The sequence below is a fragment of the Salmo salar genome, chromosome ssa05 (genome assembly GCF_905237065.1).
Source record: "Salmo salar chromosome ssa05, Ssal_v3.1, whole genome shotgun sequence".
NCBI lineage: Eukaryota > Metazoa > Chordata > Actinopteri > Salmoniformes > Salmonidae > Salmo > Salmo salar.
In genome coordinates this window covers 77,522,808-77,544,873 of record NC_059446.1, presented here as the reverse complement: position 1 = coordinate 77,544,873, position 22,066 = coordinate 77,522,808, and the positions used below count along the sequence as shown (strand labels likewise).

The 22,066-nt window shown below is 42.7% G+C and overlaps 1 protein-coding gene across 5 annotated transcripts; it reads left to right on the top strand.

The window, feature by feature from the left end:
• The first annotated feature begins 337 nt into the window (after positions 1-337).
• LOC106606005 (peroxisomal carnitine O-octanoyltransferase) lies at positions 338-20,670 on the top strand. Of its 5 annotated transcripts, none has more exons than XM_014202056.2 (16): positions 338-617; positions 13,941-14,060; positions 14,154-14,278; positions 14,459-14,640; positions 15,546-15,670; positions 16,939-17,047; positions 17,133-17,226; positions 17,380-17,505; positions 17,919-18,020; positions 18,176-18,259; positions 18,381-18,488; positions 18,671-18,801; positions 19,308-19,431; positions 19,550-19,722; positions 19,802-19,921; positions 20,244-20,670. In XM_014202056.2, the coding sequence occupies exons 2-16, from the start codon at positions 13,946-13,948 to the stop codon at positions 20,362-20,364; spliced, it is 1,839 nt and encodes a 612-aa protein (XP_014057531.2). In that variant the 5' UTR covers positions 338-617; positions 13,941-13,945; the 3' UTR covers positions 20,365-20,670. The 5 variants fall into 5 exon arrangements, with proteins under 5 accessions (XP_014057531.2, XP_045574947.1, XP_014057533.2 ...); XM_045718991.1 differs by having other exon boundaries at positions 384-755; XM_045718990.1 differs by lacking the exon at positions 338-617 and adding an exon at positions 13,350-13,468.
• The last annotated feature ends 1,396 nt before the right edge of the window (positions 20,671-22,066 follow it).

Below are 22,066 nucleotides of genomic sequence, written 5' to 3'. Positions count from 1 at the left end.
TCATCACTGATCAGTTTGTGTGATGTTTCATATACACTAATGGCAGGTAATGCACCAGGATCTAATGCTGACAATGCACCATCAAAAAGTGCAACCGTACAAGAATGCATGCACATCTGGCCTCGTGTAAAGATCAAACAACTATTTTAAGACTAGTGTGTTTTAGTTGTCTCACAATAGATATCCATGAAGAATGAAAAGCCAAGTCACGTGTAATAATATCACCACTTCTCTCTTCCGGGTGTTGGCAGTCCACTAACTGGGGTTTTGACTAGATGGGATACAGCTTTTGTCAAATTTGGCTTTTCGTAGCAGGTTAGGATAATTAGTTTAAGATTAGGAAAAAGGTCAGAGTTAGCTAAAATGCCCAAATAAATACACGTTTGGCGTTAATTTGACAAAAGCTGTAGCCCTTCTAGCCATGACCTCTTACTGGGTGAAAGGTGATGAGAAGCGCTGCATACACCACGAGCGGGACAACAACACAAAACTAACGCAAGCGCCTTCCTCTACAGTCTAGTTTAGAAAATAGCCGCAACATTATTTTTATTTTGAATGGACGAGCGAAGACAACTTTTCACATATCGGAATTCGCAGAATATCGCAAAAATACTAAGGTGAATTTACTTCGTGTTTATGGGATTAAGCTGCTTCGATCGGACTGCAAACTGAAACGGACCTACATTCGAGCCGTGAAAATGCAATGGCCTCAGGGGCCAACTATTTTATAGCTAGCTAGTGCACTTGTTTCTGCAGTAAGTAGAACTGACTTGCTAGCTAACTATGTTTGATCATATGGTTATGTAGCCAGAATGTATATGTAATCAATTGTGCTATAAAAGTGCGTATTAATGCGATTGGTACAAGGCTGCGCCGCCTCGGCAAAGATGGAATTTGATCTCTAATAATAAAAGTTGCTTCTGGCCTGCGAGTCTAGCTAGCTGGGCAATTACATGTTTATGTGGAATTACTCTGATAACATACAAGCAAATCGGAGTATGTTAAACTTCGAAATCAATGGTTTTTGTTTGGCATACTTTAAGGTGAAAAACCAGAGTCTCAGAATAATTCCCCCTACAATGGAATTGCCCAGCTACAAATTCTACAACTATCTTTGTACATAATTAAAGAAATGTACCTTTTATTTAACTAGGCAAGTCAGTTAAGAACAAATTCTTATTTTCAATGACGGCCTAGGAACAGTGGGTTAACTGCCTTGTTTAACAATGTTTGCAATTCTGTTCCATGTCATTCAGCTGGTATTATCCAATTAATTGTCCATTTATCCATACAAGATGTGATCTGGAAATAATAAACATGAATACAGTGGCATCAGTACTAAGATAATGTACATTCATTTAGCAATAACAAACAAGATATACAGCTCTCATTTTATAATAATCCAATGACAAACAAAAATACAAGTGGCTAGCAACATCAGACTAACCAGCTAACAATGACAGGCGAAAATGTAGCTAAGAATGTTAGATAGCGAGCATAAAAACGAGACACCTAATGCTGTAATAATTACGAAAATATTCTTTAACTATTGACAACTTCGTCGGGAAAACATATACATTACAGTTTTGGTATTCACGCACAGTGATGAATAAATTGCTCAGACAGAAAATGTCCAAAACTGAGATTTGTGTTCACAGCAGTAGGTTGCCAGCTGCATTTGGTAATGAACTAAACACTGTGCCAGCTTGTGATTGCTGTGATGTCATCACTGAGTTCTTAAAGGGACAGGCTTTTTTACAGTGTTTGACGAGATACAAGGCTATTTTACAGGAAACAAATTGCCAACAGACTTTCAGCATGCTTAAAGAGAAGGACATTCAACAAGCACAGCACTTGCACAAATGACTGATGATTGGCTGAGAGAAATTTATGATAACAAATTTGGGGGGGTAGTTTTGTTAGACTTTAGTGCGGCTTCTGACATTATCGATCATAGTCTGCTTCTGGAAAAACGTATGTGTTATGGCATTACACCCCCTGCTGTATTGTGGATAACCGATCACAGAGGGTGTTCTTTAATGGAAGCCTCTCCAACATAATCCAGGAGGAATCAGGGATTCCCCAGGGCAGCTCCCTAGGCCCCTTACTTTTTAAAATCTTTATTAACGACATGCCACTGGCTTTGAGTAAAGCCGATGTGTCTATGTATGCGGATTACTCAACACTACGGCAGGTAACCTACTGCTTAGAGCTTTGGGCCTGTAACCGGAAGGTTGCTGGATCGAATCCCCGAGCTGACAAGGTAAAAATCTGTCGTTCTGCCCCTGAGCAAGGCAGTTAACCCACCGTTCCTAGGCCATCATTGAAAATAAGAATGTGTTCTTAACTGACTTGCCTAGTTAAAAAATATGATTAAAAAAATGAAAAATACAAAACTTCGCCAAACGGGGGATGATTTAACAAAAGCGCATTTGCGAAAAAAGCACTATCGTTGCACGACTGTACCTAACCATAAACATCAATGCCTTTCTTAAAATCAATACACAGAAGTATATATTTTTAAACCTGCATATATAGCTAAAAGAAATCCAGGTTAGCAGGCAATATTAGCCAGGTGAAATTGTGTCAGTTCTCTTGCATTCATTGCACGCAGAGGCAGGGTATATGCAACAGTTTGGGCCGCCTGGCTCGTTGCGAACTAATTTGCCAGAATTTTATTATAATTAAGTCTATGATTTGATATTTGATAGAGCAGTCTGACTGAGCGGTGGTAGGCACCAGCAGGCTCGTAAGCATTCATTCAAACAGCACTTTCGTGCGTTTTGCCAGCAGCCCTTCGCAATTCTTCAAGCATTGCGCTGTTTATGACTTCAAGCCTATCAACTCCCAAGATTAGGCTGGTGTAACCGATGTGAAATGGCTAGCTAGTTAGCCGGGTGCGCGCTAATAGCGTTTCAAACGTCACTCGCTCTGAGACTTGGAGTAGTTGTTCCCCTTGCTCTGCATGGGTAACGCTGCTTTGAGGGTGGCTGTTGTCGATGTGTTCCTGGTTCAAGTCCAGGTAGGAGCGAGGAGAGGGACGGAAGCTATACTGTTACACTGGCAATACTAAAGTGCCTATAAGAACATTCAATAGTCAAAGGTATATGAAATACAAATCGTATAGAGAGAAATAGTCCTATAATTCCTATAATAACTACAACCTAAAACTTCTTACCTGGGAATATTGAAGACTCATGTTAAAAGGAACCACCAGCTTTCATATGTTCTCATGTTCTGAGCAAGGAACTTAAACGTTAGCTTTTTTACATGGCACATATTGCACTTTTACTTTCTTCTCCAACACTTTGTTTTTGCATTATTTAAACCAAATTGAACATGTTTCATTATTTATTTGAGGCTAAATTAATAGTATTTATGTATTATATTAAGTTAAAATAAGTGTTCATTTAGTATTGTTGTAATTGTCATTATTACAAATACATTTTTAAAAAATCGGTCGATTAATCGGTATCAGCTCGGTATCGGTGTTGAAAAATCATAATCGGTCGACCTCTAATCTTGATGCTGAATGTTTTCCCTAATGAAGTTGTGACTACACTGTCTACCAATTTTACAGGCAGTTTTCACTGCCATGATGCGCTCACATCCCAATTACTAATATCATGCTTAATCATCATCTTAGTTAGCTTGAGAACTTTATCAAAGTCTCCCCCTGAGTTATCTCTGAACGTAGAAAATCTGCTTTTGAGAATTTCAATTAAACCAACACAGTCCGTCACAGATAATGTAGAGCTTTGTAAGCCCTTCGTAACAAAATCACTAGTGTCATACAATTTACTAAGTGTGACTAACAGGAATAAAAACGTATTGTTCTGGATTTGTTGTAAGAGGGCATCGGCTTCTAATTTAGTTTGTCCACAAGCCTCTGAAAAATCTGCAAGAACCTCTAAAATGACATCTAGCAGTAACAGCGCTTTACTCACAGACCCTGGTTTTGAACTCCAACGGTCATTCGTGGATCTTTCTAGCTCGATACATGGTCTATCGGGATGCAACTCTTTCTGTACTTCTATGAATCGAGCATGTCTGTGGGATCCACTCATAAACGTGTGTAGCTGGTTTACTGTGCCAAAAAAAGTACTGACATGTCCCCACACTTTTGCCGCGGTGCACAGAACCAAATTCAAACGGTGGGAGTTGCAATGCACATATACTGCTTGCTTAAATGTTTGCTTTAGTAGGACATGCACCCCTCCTCTGTTCCCTGACATGACTGAAGCGCCATCGAAACAAAAACCCAAACAGAGTGGGATCCAACTCCAGGGCTTGCAACACTTCTAGTATTTTCCGAGACATTCCTTGTGCAGACAAATCAGTGGTTTCCATGAACCCAACAGCTCTTTCTTTAATCATTCCAGCATGAATGTATCAGATGCACACAGCAATAAGTTCTTGTTTAGATTGATCTTTATATTCATCTGCTAGTATGGCAAAATACGTGGAAGGCGCAGAATGAACTTCATCTTTTATCCTGCACAGTAACAATGATGCTGCACACTCCAGCAACTCGTTCTGAATTTCGGGGCTCATAAGCGTGACATTGCGAGGTAGCTCATTAAGCCTGTTTTGTATTTCTGAGTCATACTTTGAGATGAAATTGAAGATTTCTAAAAAGTTACCTTTGTTGATTGCCTCTTTGGTTTCTCTATGCCCTCTGAGTGGAATATCATTCGTTGCACACATTAGAACAATATCTATGACCACTTTAACATGTCCACGGTTTCTTTCTATAAAATCCATGTTTGCATCACCATGTATTTGATTCAACACAGTCCCATGACTTCTAGGCCCATGGGTCGCCTTGCAGGATTCAAATTTTGCAAGGGCACTAGCATGCAATTTGCTACTATCGTGTTTGCAGCAAGCATTTCTTGTGAGTTTCCAGTTTTTAAATCCATCTCATACAAATCTGAATTCGAAATTTTCCCCAGGAAAGTGCCTACAAAACGTACAATAAATTGCATCTTTTGCTTTACTGTACTCATTTCACAAGAACTGGTCATACCACCTTGAAGAGAAGCAGCGTGATTTGCCATTTATCATACTTGAAGGGAACTTTGCTAGCTTTGGTTGACAGGCTGGTTCATCAACGGCAGACAAATCTGTCGGTGGACCTACTGCAGGTTCACCCCCGCCCAAAGCATCAAGAACGAAAGGAGACGGTGGGGTAGGCAAGCATGTCTGGCTCAACGTGGCATTGGCAGTTGTGATGGCGATTGCAGTTGCTTCTATCCTGTGCCACCTGTTAATGTCTCATTCTGGAAACTATCGGTAGATTGATCCAAATTATTTTCTGGCACACACTCTTTTTCCTCCAGACGTCCATTTCTTTTAAAAACCTAGCAATCGACATTTGGTTTGCCATTGCTAGAACAACTAAATTACCTTAACTGGTGAGTCAATTTGAGTAAGCTAGCGTGGTAGAGCTTGCTAGCTTATGCGCTACAAAGTTTATCCACGTGACGTTGCCAGGTTGTTCAGGTAAACCACCGTATGATTTAAAAAAAAATGTAACCAATAGTCAGAAGCCAACTTGATTGTCCCAGACTATTTCTTTGTTACATTATATTAAAATTACCCATAGAAAATACATCTCACATGCTTTTCTTTTAAAAATGTAATAAAATAAATACAAATAAAAATGTATATTGAACAATAATAACTTTTTGGGGGTAGGCTTGAGATCAAACTGGGTAGGCCATGGCCTACCCAGGCCTACCCGTGGCTACGCCGCTGGTTGAAGGTCTCTGTTAGGTATCTCTGTTGGATATCTCGGTTAGGCCTTGGGGGCTGAGTCTCTGATTGTCCAAAAGATGTCACAATGTCCTTTCTCTTAGTTGTCTGTTTCCTTGCACTCGTTCTGTAAGGACGGTCTCCTCAGGACGGCTAATCATCCGTGTAGATTGTCCCAGCATGGGAATGAGAGCAGTGTATACAAACGATGACTTGAAGAGAATAACCGGGTGGTCCTGCTTGAATTCACCTTCTCAGATAGAGTACTCAACTGTAGCATTGATTGTTAAGAGGTTCCTCTGTCTTCTACAACCTCGTGTTGCGTTTCGGGGTCGTGACTAATTGTGGACCCTGGCTGCAGCCGTGGTCCTCTAGTATGTTAATTCTTGACTCACATGCTTTATACTCTCGGGTCAAAAGGGGGCGTTTCCGCTTTTATGACATGCTCTCTGGGTTCCCTGGGGCGAGATGAGGCAAGATATTAGAATTTACTCTGATCTCATTTAGACAACTAAAATCACAAGCTTATCGTCACAAAAACATTCTCTTTAATCTGGATATTTTCTACGCAGCGTAAAGGATGGAAACATCATATACACATTATGAAAACTTCAAGTTACAATGTTTTCATTATAATGTCCTCATTTAACTTTTAATAACATCATAAAATAGACATTCATTTTCATATTCCATCCATCATTAGTCCCACTCATTCGGATGATGTAATATATTGTCCCAGAATCTTTTTATTTGATGTTCTAGTTTTGGGCTGTAAACTCTTCATATGGCACAAAGGCATTCCAGACATCAAAATTAGGTGTCATAAAACCCCCACCTTCAACCCTATCCCACTCTGCGGGAGAGAGATCTCTCTGTAGAGCTGATCCACTGTAAGGTGATCCTCACCGGCCAGTCATGACAGTGGTCAGGTGCCACGAAGAGGGACTTAGGAAAATTACAATTGGCTCAGAACAGGACAGCATGGCTGGCCCTTAAGGTACACATAGAGCCTACATGAATAATATGCATATCAATCTCTCATGGCTCAAAGTGGAGGAGAGATTTGACTTCGTCACTACTTGTTTTTGTAAGAAGTTTTGACAAGCTGAACACACCGAGCTGTTTGTTAAAACTACTAACACACAGCTCGGACACCAATGCATACCCCACAAGACATGCCACCAGAGGTCTCTTCCCAAGTCCAGAACAGACTATGCGAGGTGCACAGTACTACATAGAGACATGACTACATGGAACTCTATTCCACAGCAGATACTGTGAAGAAACACACACAGGTACAGACACATGCATACACACACAAACGCTAGCACACGCTCTCCACACACACGTACTGTGGCTTGCGAAAGTATTCACCCGCCTTGGCATTTTTCCTATTTTGTTGCCTTACAACCTGTAATTAAAATAGATTTTTTGGGGGGTTTGTATCATTTGATTTACACAACATGCCTACCACTTTGAAGATGCAAAATATTTTTGTGAAACAAACAAGAAATAAGGCAAAAACAGAACTTGAACGTGCATAACTTTTCACCCCCCCAAAGTCAATACTCTGTAGAGCCACCTTTTGCAGCAATTACAGCTGCAAGTCTCTTGGGGTATGTCTCTATAAGCTTGTCTCATCTAGCCACTGGGATTTTTGCCTATTTTTCAAGGCAAAACTGCTCCAGCTCCTTCAATTTGATTGGGTTCCACTGGTGTACAGCAATCTTTAAGTCATACCACAGATTCTCATTTGGATGAAGGTCTGGTCTTTGACTAGTCCATTCCAAGACATTTAAATGTTTCCCCTTAAACCACTCAAGTGTTGCTTTAGCAGTGTGCTTAGGGTCATTGTCCTGCTGGAAGGTGAATTTCAGTCCCAGTCTCAAATCTCTGGAAGACAAATAGGTTTCCTTCAATAATTTCCCTGAATTTAGCACCATCCATCATTCCTTAAATTCTGACCACTTTCCCTGTCCCTACTGATGAAAAACATGCCCACAGCATGATGCTGCCACCACCATGCTTCACTGTGAGGATGTTGTTCTCGGGGTGATGAGAGGTGTTGGGTTTGCGCCAGACATAGCGTTTTCCTTGATGGCCAAATTACTCAATTTTAGTTTCATCTGACCAGAGTACCATCTTCCATATGTTTGAGGAGTCTACCACATGCCTTCTGGCGAACACCAAATGTGTTTTCTTGTTTTTTTCTTTAAGCAATGGCTTTTTTTCTGGCCATTCTTCCTTAAAGCCCAGCTCTGTGGAGTGCATGGCTTAAAGTGGTCCTATAAACAGAGACTCCAAACTCCGCTGTGGCGCTTTGCAGCTCCTTCAGAGTTATCTTTGGTCTCTTTGTTGCCTCTCTGATTAATGCCCTCCTTGCTTGGTCTGTGAGTTTTGGTGGGCAGCCCTCTCTTGGCAGGTTTGTTGTGGTGCCATATTCTTTCCATTTTTTATTAAAATATTTAATGTTGCTCCGTGGGATGTTCAAAGTTTCTGATTTTTTTATAACCCAACCCTGATCTGTACTTCTCCACAACTTTGTCCCTGACCTGTTTGGAGAGCTCCTCTGTAATCATAGTGCCGCTTAGTGGTGTTGCAGACTCTGGGGTCTTTCAGAACAAGTGTATATATATATATATATATATATATACTGAGATCATATGACACTTAGATTGCACACAGGTGGACTTTATTTAACTAATTATGTGACTTCCGAAGGTAATTGGTTGCACCAGATCTTATTTAGGGGCTTCATAGCAAAGGGAGGTGAATACATATGCACCCACCACTTTTCAGTTTTTAATTTGTTAAATTATTTTGAAACAAGTAATTTTTTTCATTTCACTTAACAAATTTGGACTATTTTGTGTATGTCCATTACATTAAATCCAAATAAAAGTCAATTTAAATTACAGGTTATAATGCAACAAAATAGGAAAAACACCAAGGGGGGTGAATACTTTTGCAAGGCGCTGTACAGTTGTGGACAAAAGTTTTGAGAATGACACAAATATTAATTTCCACAAAGTTTGCTGCTTCAGTGTCTTTAGATATTTTTGTCAGATGTGACTATGGAATACTGAAGTATAATTACAAGCATTTCATAAGTGTCAAAGGCTTTTATTGACAATTACATGAAGTTGATACAGAGTCAAAGTTTGCAGTGTTGACCCTTCTTTTTCAAGACCTCTGCAATCAGTCCTGGCATGCTGTCAATTCACTTCTGGGCCACATCCTGACTGATGGCAGCCCATTCTTGCATAATCAATGCTTGGAGTTTTCCAGAATTTATGGGTTTTTGTTTGTCTACCCACCTCTTGAGGATTGACCACAAGTTCTCAATGGGATTAAGGTCTGGGGAGTTTCCTGGCCATGGACCCAAAATATTGATGTTTTGTTCCCTGAGCCACTTAGTTATCACTTTTTCCTTATGGCAAGGTGCTCCATCATGCTGGAAAAGGCACTGTTTGTCACCAAACTGTTCCTAGATGGTTGGGAGAAGTTGCTCTCAGAGGATGTGTTGGTACCATTCTTTATTCATGGCTGTGTTCTTAGGCAAAATTGTGAGTGAGCCCACTCCCTTGGCTGAGAAGCAACCCTACACATGAATGGTCTCAGGATGCTTTACAGTTTGCATGACACAGGACTGATGGTAGTGCTCACCTTGTCTTCTCCGGACAAGCTTTTTTCCGGATGCCCCAAACAATCGGAAAGGGGATTCATCAGAGAAAATTACTTTACCCCAGTCCTCAGCAGTCCAATCCCTGTACCTTTTGCAGAATATCAGTCTGTCCCTGATGTTTTTCCTGGAGAGAAGTGGCTTCTTTCCTGCCCTTCTTGACACCAGGCCATCCTCCAAAAGTCTTCGCCTGACTGTGCGTGCAGATGAACTCACACCTGCCTGCTGCCATTCCTGAGCAAGCTCTGTACTGGTGGTGCTCCGATCCCGCAGCTGAATCAACTTTAGGAGACGGTCCTGGCGCTTGCTGGACTTTCTTGGGCGCCCTGAAGCCTTCTTCACAACAATTGAACCGCTCTCCTTGAAGTTCTTGATGATCCGATAAATGGTCGATTTAGGTGCAATCTTACTGGCAGCAATATCCTTGCCTGTGAAGCCCTTTTTGTGCAAAGCAATGATGACGGCACGTGTTTCCTTGCAGGTAACCATGGTTGACAGAGGAAGAACAATAATTCCAAGCACCACCCTCCTTTTGAAGCTTCCAGTCTGTTATTCGAACTCAATCAGCATGACAGAGTGATCTCCAGCCTTGTCCTCATCAAAACTCACATCTGTGTTAACGAGAGAATCACTGACATGATGTCAGCTGGTCCTTTTGTGGCAGGGCTGAAATGCAGTGGAAATGTTTTTGGGGGATTCAGTTCATTTGCATGGCAAAGAGGGACGTTGCAATTAATTGCAATTCATCTGATCACTCTTCATAACATTCTGGAGTATATGCAAATTGCCATCATCCAAACTGAGGCAGCAGACTTTGTGAAAATTAATATTTGTGTCATTCTCAAAACTTTTGGCCACGACTGTACATTGGAATATTGTTGTATGGTGGTATTATACATTTTGTATTGTAGATATGTGGTGGTGTAATAATGTTATATGATGTAATGTTTTATATTTTATTTTATATGTAATATGTAATGCCTTAATGTGTTTGGACCCCAGGAAGATTTGCTGCCGCCTTAGCAGCAACTAATGGGGATCCCTAAGAAATACAAATACATACCTCAGTTGGGGTCTCTATAAGCTTCAGTATGAGGTCTGAAACCTAGCATAAAAGTGCATCCTTGTAGCTCTGTGGACTAATATGGTAAATGTTTGCCTTGGAGTAAATTGAGTCAATGGCAAGTTGAGAAAATTGAAATGTTTTTCAGGTGTAACATCATTATTGCTGGGATATGAGGTAAGAGCAGTCTGTCATGGAAAGAGCAAGTGTTGCTAATGTTTTGCACTGAGTGTACAAAACATTAGGAACACCTGCTCTTTCCATTACATATACTGACCAGGTGAAAGCTATGCTCCCTATTGATGTCACCTTTTTAAATCTATCAATCAGTGTAGATGAAGGGGAGGATACAGCTTAAATAAGGATTCAAGCCTTGAGACAATTGAGACATTGATTGTGTATGTGTGCCAATCAGAGGGTGGCTTGGCGAGACAAATTATTTAAGTGCCTTTGAACGGGGTATGGTAGTAGATGCCAGGCGCACCGATTTGAGTGTGTCAAGAACTGCAATGCTAGGGCCTCCCGAGTGGCGCAGTGGTCTAAGTCACTGCATCACAGTCGGTAGGCTTTGCTTGTCTCATCGCGGTCTATTGACTCCTTGTGGCGGGCCGGGTGCCTGTGGGCTGACACCGGTCGTCAGTTGAACAGTGTTTCCGCCGACACGCTGGTTAAGGAGTGCGGTTAGGCAGGTGATGTTTTGGAGAACGCATGACTCCACCTTTCGAGGCTGTTGGGGAGTTGCAGCGACGAGACAATATCGAAAATTGGGGAGAAAAAGGGGGTAATATATAAAAAAAATAACTGCAACGTTGCTAGGTTTTTAAACGCACAACAATTTACCGTCTATATCAAGAATGGTCCACCACCCAAAGCACATCGTCAACTTGACAAAGCATTGGAGTCAACATGGGGCAGCATCCCCGTTGAACGCTTTCGACACCTTCTGGAGTCCATTCCCCAATGAAGTGAGGCTCTTCTGAGGGCAAATGGGGGGGCAACTCAATATTAGGAATGTGTTCCTAATGTTTTGTGTACTCCGTGTGTAGAGCAGTGGTATTCAACTCTCACCCTACAAGATCTGGAGCCTACTGGTTTTCTGTTCTACCTGATAATGAATTGCACCCACCTGATGTCCCAGGGCTAAATCAGTCCTTGATCAATCAATCAAATGTATTTATAAAGCCCTTCTTACGTCAGCTGATGTCACAAAGTGCTGTACAGAAACCCAGCCTAAAACCCCAAACAGCAAACAATGTAGGTGTAGAAGCACAGTGGCTAGGAAAAACTCCCTAGAAAGGCCGGAACCTAGGAAGAAACTTAAAGAGGAACCAGGCTTTGAGGGGTGGCCAGTCCTCTTCTGGCTGTGCCGGGTGTAGATTATAACAGAACATGGCCAAGATGTTCAAATGTTCATAGATGACCAGAAGGGTCAAATAATAATAGTCACAGTGGTTGTAGAGGGTGCAACAGGTCAGCACCTCAGGAGTAAATGTCAGTTGGCTTTTCATAGCCGATCATTCAGAGTATCTCTAACGCTCCTGCTGTCTCTAGAGAGTTGAAAACAGCAGGTCTGGAAAAAGGTATCACGTCCGGTGAACAGGTCAGGGTTCCATAGCCGCAGGCAGAACAGTTGAAACTGGAGCAGCACGACCAGGTGGACTGGGGACAACAAGGAGTCATCAGGCCAGGTAGTCCTGAGGCATGGTCCAAGGGCTCAGGTCCTGAGAGAGAGAATACTTCAATTCACACAGGACACCGAATAAGACAGGAGAAACACTCCAGATATAAGACTGACCCTAGCCCCCCGACACATAAACTAGTGCATCATAAATGCTGGAGGCTGAGACAGGAGGGGTCGGGAGACACTGTGGCCCCGTCCGACGATACCCCCCAGACAGGGCCAAACAATCGAATCAGATTTTATTGGTCACATACACATGGTTAGCAGATGTTAATGCGAGCGTAGTGAAATGCTTGTAATACATCAAAAACAAAATAGGAAACTATGCAGTAAGGACTCGAAGCGAGGCGACCATCTCTGTTGGCGCCATCTTGCAGTGAAAAAATGCTTTGAGGTCCAGAGTTGAGTGTGAGTGTACATTGATTCTCTATACCCATCTAAACCACTGTGACATATTTTCAATAACCAAAAATATTGCTGGTGTACAAAACCGAAAGTAAAAGATGCAAAAACTAAACTTAAGAATGGGAAGCATAGAAATAGCCCTCATAGAACAGATCTACTGCTTCTTAGACTTGCTTTGAATGAGAATGACAGATCTGTAACTCACATTGAATTTGGTAAGGTTAACCAAAAAGTTACATTTCGCAGCTTAAAAATATTCTTAAAGTGATTAAAAGCTAAGTAAAATGGTTTTTAAAAGGTAGTGGTATTATTTCATTCAGTACAGAAATGTGTAGGTGCTTTAATTCACCCTGTCCTGCAGCTCAACTTACCCCATGGTATGTGGTGCCAAGAGACCACTTTTTGTGTGACAAGTTATGTTTTCAAAACTGTTTACATTAATTCTGATTATTTCCAGCGATGCACAACATCCTGAAATATATCTTTTTTAGAAATAATACTATATTTCACTTGAAAAATGTCTCAACTTACTCCACTCTCCCCTACAGTTAGCATGGTCCAAGATCTGTTTGCTTTCCAACTGTTTACAAAACAAAATACGCTAGACAAGGCGGGATATTTTTGTCGGTAAAAATGTATTATGAGAGACATTTCTATCACCTGGCACATGCGCAAAACCATGTAAACATCTGCAAGACTTCTGTTAGAATGCATGCATCGCGTGCATGTACTTCCCTCCGTCTTGTGCACGTGCCTTAGTTGATGAGAAAACAAATCAGGATAACCACACACAGACCCGCGTTTTGAATTCGGTTTAATAATACTTTAAATGATTTAATTTCGACCAGCTGATGGACCAACCCCATGGACAATCGGCAGAGTAGGTTCAAATGAAGTTTATTCAACATTCTGACTTGTAAAGGAACTGTTAAGATTTTGTTTTTATCTAAAAGTGAGACGAGAGTGGAGGATTGTCCAGTCCACACTTTGATTCGTAGACTCTATCAGGCTAGCGGACAGTACGCCAATGGCTAACCAGGTGTTTTGGTATTGTAGGGGACAAAATGGTTAACCAGGTGTTTTAGTGTTGCAGGTGACAACATGGCTAACCAGGTGTTTTAGTGTTGCAGGTGACAACATGGCTAACCAGGTGTTTTGGTATTGTAGGTGACAACATGGCTAACCAGGTGTTTTGGTGGTGTAGGTGACAACATGGCTAACCAGGTGTTTTGGTGGTGTAGGTGACAACATGGCTAACCAGGTGTTTTGGTATTGTAGGTTACAACATGGCTAACCAGGTGTTTTGGTGCTGTAGGTGACAACATGGCTAACCAGGTGTTTTGGTGCTGTAGGTGACATGACCAACCAGGTGTCAGAGTTCCCCACTGAGCGGACGTTCCGGTACCAGCATAGCCTGCCTCCTCTCCCTGTACCGTCTCTAGAGGGGAGCCTTGCCAACTACCTGGATGCAGGTGAGATTCCTGCATGTGTGACAGAAGTGCCGTTAGCATGGACCCTGGATAAAAATGTGTCTAGTTACTGAAATGTCTGTGTGTATTTTCCAGTGCGGCCGTTTGCTACAGAGGAGGAGTACCAGGTGACTGCGGCCGTAGTGAAGAGGTTTGGAGAGGGCATCGGCAAAGACCTGCACCAAAAACTACTGCAGAGAGCCAGGACACGCAGGAACTGGGTACACACACTCAACACACACACAACACACTGCACAGCAAAACCTGTGGGAACTGGTCACACACCATGCTCAACCCTGAGCAACTACAAAAGGGAATCTTTGAGTGTTTTAAATACTGCAGTCATTATGGTGTCTCCCTGCAGTGTTTCATCTTTATTCTGTGTGTGTGTTTTCCCCCAGTTGGAGGAGTGGTGGTTGAATGCAGCCTATCTGGAAATGCGTTACCCCTCCCAGTTGAATGTGAACTTCGGAGGTCCTGCACCCTACCTAGAGCACTGCTGGCCCCCTACAGAGGGAGTACAGCTACAGAGGACCAGCATAAGCATGTGGCACACTCTACAGTACTGGGACCTGCTTCGCACGTAAGATACTCACATTGAGTGTACAAAACATGCTTTTTCCATGACATAGACTGACCAGGTGAATCCAGGTGAAAGCTATAATCACTTATTGATGTCACCTGTTAAATCCAATTCAATCAGTGTATATGAAAGGGAGGAGACAGGTTCATTAAAGAAGGATTTTAAACCTTGAGATAATTGAGACATGGATTGTGTATGTGTGTGTGTCCCGTGTGGCTCAGTTGGTAGAGCATGGTGTTTGCAACGCCAGGGTTGTGGGTTCGATTCCCACGGGGGACCAGTACGGAGAAAAAATGTATGAAATGTATGCATTCACTACTGTAAGTCGCTCTGGATAAGAGCGTCTGCTAAATGACTAAAATGTAAATTCAGAAGTTGAATGGGCTTAGATAAAATATTTAAGTGCCTTTTGAACGGGGAGTCAACATAGGCCAGCATTCCTGTGGAACGCTTTCAACACCTTGTAGAGTCCATGCTTCAACGAATTGAGGCTGTTCTGAGGGCAAAAGGGCGTGCAACTCAATGTTAGGAAGGTGTTCCTAATGTTTTGTACACTCCATGTGTATATATTAAGGTTACACACGCATCACAACTACTGCTACGATTGCTAAATAATGCACAATTTAAACACTTGCCCTCCAATCCCCCCCTTCCCCAAAACACGTGTTAATATTGAACTATAAATTGTGCCTTCGTGTATTATAGTTGTTTGAAATATTGATTCTATTCTACTGAGCCAGCTACTTTATGTTCATATTATTATATTTATTTCTTATTGTTGTTTCATTGTCGAGAAGGAACCTGCAACTAAGCATTTAGTTGGACGGTGTATACGTACGTACCTTGTGTATCCCTAAACACACACGTTCAGTACACACACTCTCTGACTGTGTGGTCCCTGCCAGGGAGAGGCTGGACCCTCATAAAGCTGGTAATGTGGTGCTGGATATGGACCAGTTCAGAATGCTGTTCTGTACATGTAAAGTTCCTGGAGTCACCAAGGATACCATCATCAACTACTTTAAGACAGGTAGGTGACCCCCCCCAACACCGCCATGCAATATGTTTGTGTTTTGTTTTTGTGTGTAGTACTCTGTGTTATTTATTTAGATGTGTGTGTGTGTTTTCCATGTGTGTGTGGAGGTGTGTATTGATTACTTTAAGACATGAAGGTCAATTAATCTGGAAAATTTCAAGAACGTTGAACGTTTCTTCAAGTGCAGTCACAAAAACCATCAAGCGCTATGATGAAACTGGCTCATGAGGACTGCCACAGGAAATGAAGACCCAGAGTTACCTCTGTTGCAGAGGATAAGTTCATTAGAGTTACCAGCCTCAGAAAATGCAGCCCAAATAAATGCTTCACAGTGTTCAAGTAACAGACACATCTCAACATCAACTGTTCAGAGGAGACCGTCTGAATCAGGCCTTCATGGTCGAATTGCTGCAAAGAAACCACTACTAAAGGACACCAATAAGAAGAGACTTGCTTGGGCCAATAAACACAAGCAATGGACATCAAACCGGTGGAAATCTGTCCTTTGGTCTGATGAGTCCAGATTTGAGTTTTTTGGTTCCAACCACCGTGTCTTTGTGAGACGCAGAGTAGGTGATCGGATGATCTCCATGTGGGGTTCCCACCGTGAAGCATGGAGGAGGAGGTGTGATTGTGTGGGGGTGCTTTGCTGGTGACACTAAGTGATTTATTTAGAATTCAAGGCACACTTAACCAGCATGGCTACCACAGCATTCTGCAGCAATACGCCATCCCATCTGGTTTGACTACTATTTGTTTTTCAAAAGGACAATGACCCAACACATCAGGACAATGACCCAAAATAAGGGCCATTTGACTAAGGAGAGTGATGGAGTGCTGCATCAGATGACCTGGCCTCCACAATCACCCGACCTAACCCAATTGAGATGGTTTGGGATCATTTGGACTGCAGAGTGAAGGAAAGCAGCCAACAAGTGCTCAGCATATGTGGGAACTCCTTAACTGTTCTAAAAGCATTCCAGGTGAAGCTAGTTGAGAGAATTCCAAGAGTGTGCAACGCTGTCATCAAGGCAAAGAGTGGCTACTTTGAAGAATCTCAAATATAAAATATAGGTTGATTTGTTTAAAACTTCTTTTGGTTACTACATGATTCCATGTGTCATTTCATACTTTTGATGTCTTCACTATTATCCTACAATGTAGAAAATTGTAAAAATAAAGAAAAACCCTTGAATGAGTAGGTGTGTCCAAACTTTTGATTGGTACTGTATGTATTGATGTTTTTTCTGTGTGTGTTGTAGAGAGCGAGGGTCCATGCCCCTCCCATGTGGTGGTGATGTGTAAGGGGCGTTTCTTCTCGTTTGATGCAGTGTGTGATGGACACATTCTTACCCCTCCAGAGCTGCTCAGGTATTCTGGCCGGTGGATATTTAGGTATATTTGTGTGCATTTGCATATATTGTGTGTGTGTGTGTGTGTGTGTGTGTGTGTGTAGGCAGCTGACCCATGTGAAGCAGTGTTGTGAAGGGGAGCCTGCAGGTGACGGAATCGCCGCTCTCACCTCAGAGGAGAGGACACGCTGGGCTAAGGTGTGTGTAAAATTGGCTGTGCAGAACGGACATCACCATGCACTAAACATCTCTCTCGTGTCTCTCTCTCTTTCAACTTTCTATGTCTCTCTCATCTGTCTCTCTCTCTTTCTATTCAATTTCAATTCAATTTAAGGGTCTGTGTGTCTGTAGGCCAGGGAGTATCTTATAGGTATAGATCCAGCCAATAAGACGATCTTAGAGACCATCCAAAGCAGTCTGTTTGTGGTCTCACTGGACGATGCTAAACCCTACGCTACTGCAGAGAACTACACACCGGTACGTACACAAACACACACACACCCTCTCTCACACTATAGACAGAAATTTGCAATAGCAAGTTGAGTTTGTAAAGGTAAAGAGCAGACTTGAGTCCAGGATGTGGTCAAAGTAAAATGCAAAGGAAAATAATTGGCACCAGAGGCTAAAAAGCTAACTTTCAGTCAAACAATGAGAGCAGTGAGACTTCTGCCACTTTGTGATGTTGTCCAGTACAGAGAGTGAGATCTTTTTAAGTTGTGTGTAAGCATTTAAGCAGGTTACACGTTTTGATTGTATGCAAAGATATGTCTGGATATGACCTCTGGTTCGTCGTCTTGCATCCTGTTTGGCCCCTACAACACACACATACACCACAGACAACCATACCATCCTAAGTGTGGTATAATCTGATCATTGACCTTTGCCCCCAGGTGTCCCTGGAGGTGCTGACAGGAGACCCCACCATCCGATGGGGAGACAAGTCCTACAACTCCATCTCCTTCGCCAACGGAACCTTCGGATCCAACTGTGACGTGAGTTACTGTGTGTGTTTGTGTTACACGAGAGGGGGGTGGGGGTTGAGAGTTAGAAAAATAAGATTTGAGATAACAATACTCTGTTAGCAGTAGTGTAATGATGTTTTGTTGTGAGTGTGCTCCTATATATGGTAATTGATGGTGTGTTGCAGCATGCCCCATTTGAAGGCATGGTGCTGGTAACTCACTGTTACTATGTGGATCAGCAGCTCAAAGCTACAGACGGCAAGTGGAAGGTAAATACCGTTTCTATTGAACTTATTTTAAGTGACTGTATATCTTGTTTGTCTTTAATTCCAAGTACCTTACTTTCACAGTAAGCAAACCGTATATTTATTGATGTGTGTGTCTATGTAGGGCTCTGAGACAGTGCGGCCTATGCCTCTTCCTGAAGAGTTGGTCTTCACTGTGGATGACAGAGTCAGGAGTGACGTTGCACATGCCAAGCAACAGTACTTTGAGACTGTGAGTTCACACACACACATACGCATTCATGACTCTGCTTCACGGTGGTGGTCAGATTGGAGCATCGCAGGTGTTGTGTTGATCACAAACACACCCTCACAGGCCCTTACACTCCCCAACACACACACAACTCTAATCTGTGTGTGATATCTGGTTTGACAGACACCTGTGTGTGTCTCCAGACTCAGGACTTGCAGGTGGTGTGTTATGCGTTCACCTCGTTTGGGAAAGCAGCCATCAAACAGAGGAAGCTCCACCCAGACACCTTCATACAACTGGCCCTTCAACTGGCTTATTACAGACAGCATGGGAGGTAATACCATCCATCCATCCACACACCCACCATCTACCATTCATCCTTCATCCATCTACCCATCCCTCCACCACACACCCACCATCTACACATCCATCCATCCACCACACACCCACCATCTACCCATCCATCCTTCCACCACACACCCACCATCTACCTATCCATCCTTCATCCATCCATCCATCTACCCATCCATCCTTTATCCATCCATCCACCACACACCCACCGTCTACCCATCCATCCTTCATCCATCCATCCATCCATCCACCCACCACAAACCCACCATCTACCCATCCATCCTTCCACCACACACCCACCATCTACCCATCCATCCTTCATCCATCATTCCACCACACACCCACCATCTACCCATCCATCCATCCTTCCACCACACACCCACCATCTACCCATCCATCCATCCACCACACACCCACCATCTACCCATCCATCCTTCCTCCCCAATATTCTCTCCATAACTGATGATTGATGATAATCCCCCCTCCCAGGTTAGGTAGTTGCTATGAGACAGCGATGACCAGAAGGTTCTACCACGGCAGGACAGAGACCATGAGGCCCTGTACCCTGGAGGCACAGAACTGGTGCCATACCATGCTCCTCCCTGCAGCCAGCGTAAGTGTGAGAGTGTGTGTGTATCCAGTAAACGATTAGTTCTTCATACATTGTCATGCCATACATGTAAATCTGGCGACCAGGCTACTTACACTCTGACTTTGTGTATGTCTCCCAGGCTGAGGCTAAGAGGAAAGCCCTGCTGCTGGCCTTCAACAAGCACAACAAACTGATGGCTGAGGCACAGAACGGAAAAGGTTTTGACAGACATCTCCTGGGCCTGTACCTGATCGCTAAGGAGGAGGGACTTCCTATGTCAGACCTTTTCACTGATCCACTGTATTCCAAGAGGTGTGTGTGTGTGTGTGTGTGTGTGTGTGTGTGTGTGTGTGTGTGTGTGTGTGTGTATTTGTGTGTGTTCTCTCTCCAGTGGCGGGGGCGGTAACTTTACCCTGTCCACCAGTCTGGCTGGCTACACCACAGTTCATGGGGTGGGCGCTCCCATGGTGCACCATGGCTACGGGTTCTTCTACTGCATCAGTGACGACAGGTGGGCTAACACACCCACACACAAGACCTGGACTATGGACAATGACCATTCATTTAATGAATAAATTTTTTTTTTTATATTATTGTTTCTTGTTTGACATTTTATTCCATTGTTAGGAGCTAGTAACATAAGCATATCACTGCACCCGCTATAATGTCTGCTAAACTGTGTACTTGACCAATAAACTTTGATTTGATTTTGAACAGTTACTTCAGCTATTTGGTCTCTCATGTAGAATTTGTAGTTTTTCTTTAGTACATCTGTCTTCTCTATGATGGCCTGATAGAAGCTTCTGGTGTCTGACTTGTACTTCCTGTTTCAGGATCGTGGCTTCCTGTTCAGCGTGGAAGTCCAGTCCAGAGACGGATGCAGAGACACTGTTCCAGAACCTGGTTACCTCCCTACATGAGATGCTACATCTCGCTACCACAGCTCAGCTCTAACACATACACATGCAGAGTTTCTAGATGGCAGCCAATAATAATCGTTTCATTTTGTCCAGATCAATGGTAGCCTAGAGGTTAGAATTAGGCCAGTTACTGAAAGGTCGCTAGTTTGAATCCCCGAGCCAATAAGGTGATAAATCTTTCGATGTGCCCCTGAGCAAGCCACTTAACCCTAATTGCTCCAGGGTCGCCGTTGATAATGGCAGACCTTTGCCATGACCCTACTCTCCGGGGTAGTTGGGATGTGCAAAAAACACATTTGTGATTTTGTGCAGCAGCTAGATTGGGAATTTCCTGTTTTAAAATGTATTGATTGAACTTCCTACCATGATTCCACAAATTCAGGTAATACCTTCTTGTTTTGGCCTGTTTGGTTCTGATTCGTTCCTAGTGAATATGACTCAAGACTAAGAGCAGGAAACGTCCCCTGGCACTAGAATGAGTTATACCATAGAGATACAGTTGAAGTCGAAAGTTTACATACACTTAGGTTGGAGTCATTAAGTCTCGTTTTTCAACCACTCCACAAATTTCTTGTTAACAAACTATAGTTTTGGCAAGTCGGTCATGCTTTGTGCATGACACAAGTAGTTTTTCCAACAATTGTTTACAGACAGATTATTTCACTTATAATTCACTGTATCACAATTCCAGTGGGTCAGAAGTTTACATACACTCAGTTGACTGTGCCTTTAAACAGCTTGGAAAATTCCTGAAAATTATGTCATGGCTATAGAAGCTTCTAATACGCTAATTGACATCATTTGAATCAATTGGAGGTGTACTTGTGGATGTATTTCAAGGCCTACCTTCAAACTCAGTGCCTCTTTGCTTGACATCGTGGGTAAATCAAAAGAAATCAGCCAAGACCTCAGAAAAATAATTGTAGACCTCCACAAGTCTGGTTCATCCTTGAGAGCAATTTTCAAATGCCTGAAGGTACTACGTTCATCTGTACAAACAATAGTACGCAAGTATAAACACCATGGGACCACGCAGCCGTCATACTGCTCAGGAAGGAGACGTGTTCTGTCTCCTAGAGATGAACGTACTATGGTGCGAAAAGTGCAAATTAATCCCAGAACAACAGCATAGGACCTTGTGAAGATGCTGGAGGAAAGAGGTACAAAATATCTATATCCACAGTAAAACGAGTCCTATATCGACATAACCTGAAATGCCGCTCACCAAGGAAGAAGCCACTGCTCCAAAACCGCCATTAAAAAAGCCAGACTATGGTTTGCAACTGCACATGGGGACAAAGATCGTACTTTTTGGAGAAATGTCCTCTGGTCTGATGAAACGAATAGAACTGCTTGGCCATAATGACCATCGTTATGTTTGGAGGAAGCAAGCCGAAGAACACCATCCCAACCGTGAAGAACGGGGGTGACGGCATCATGTTGTGGGGGTGCTTTGCTGCAGGAGGGACTGGTGCACTTCACATAATAGATGGCATCATGAGGGAGGAAAATTACGTGGATATATTGAAGCAACATCTCAAGACATCTGTCAGGAAGTTAAAGCTTGGTCACAAATGGGTCTTCCAAACGGACAATGACCCCAAGCATACTTCCAAAGTTTGGCAAAATGGCTTAAGGACAACAAAGTCAAAGTATTGGAGTGGCCATCACAAAGCCCTGACCTCAATCCTATAGAAAATGTGTGGGCAAAACTGAAAAAGTGTGTGCGAGCAAGG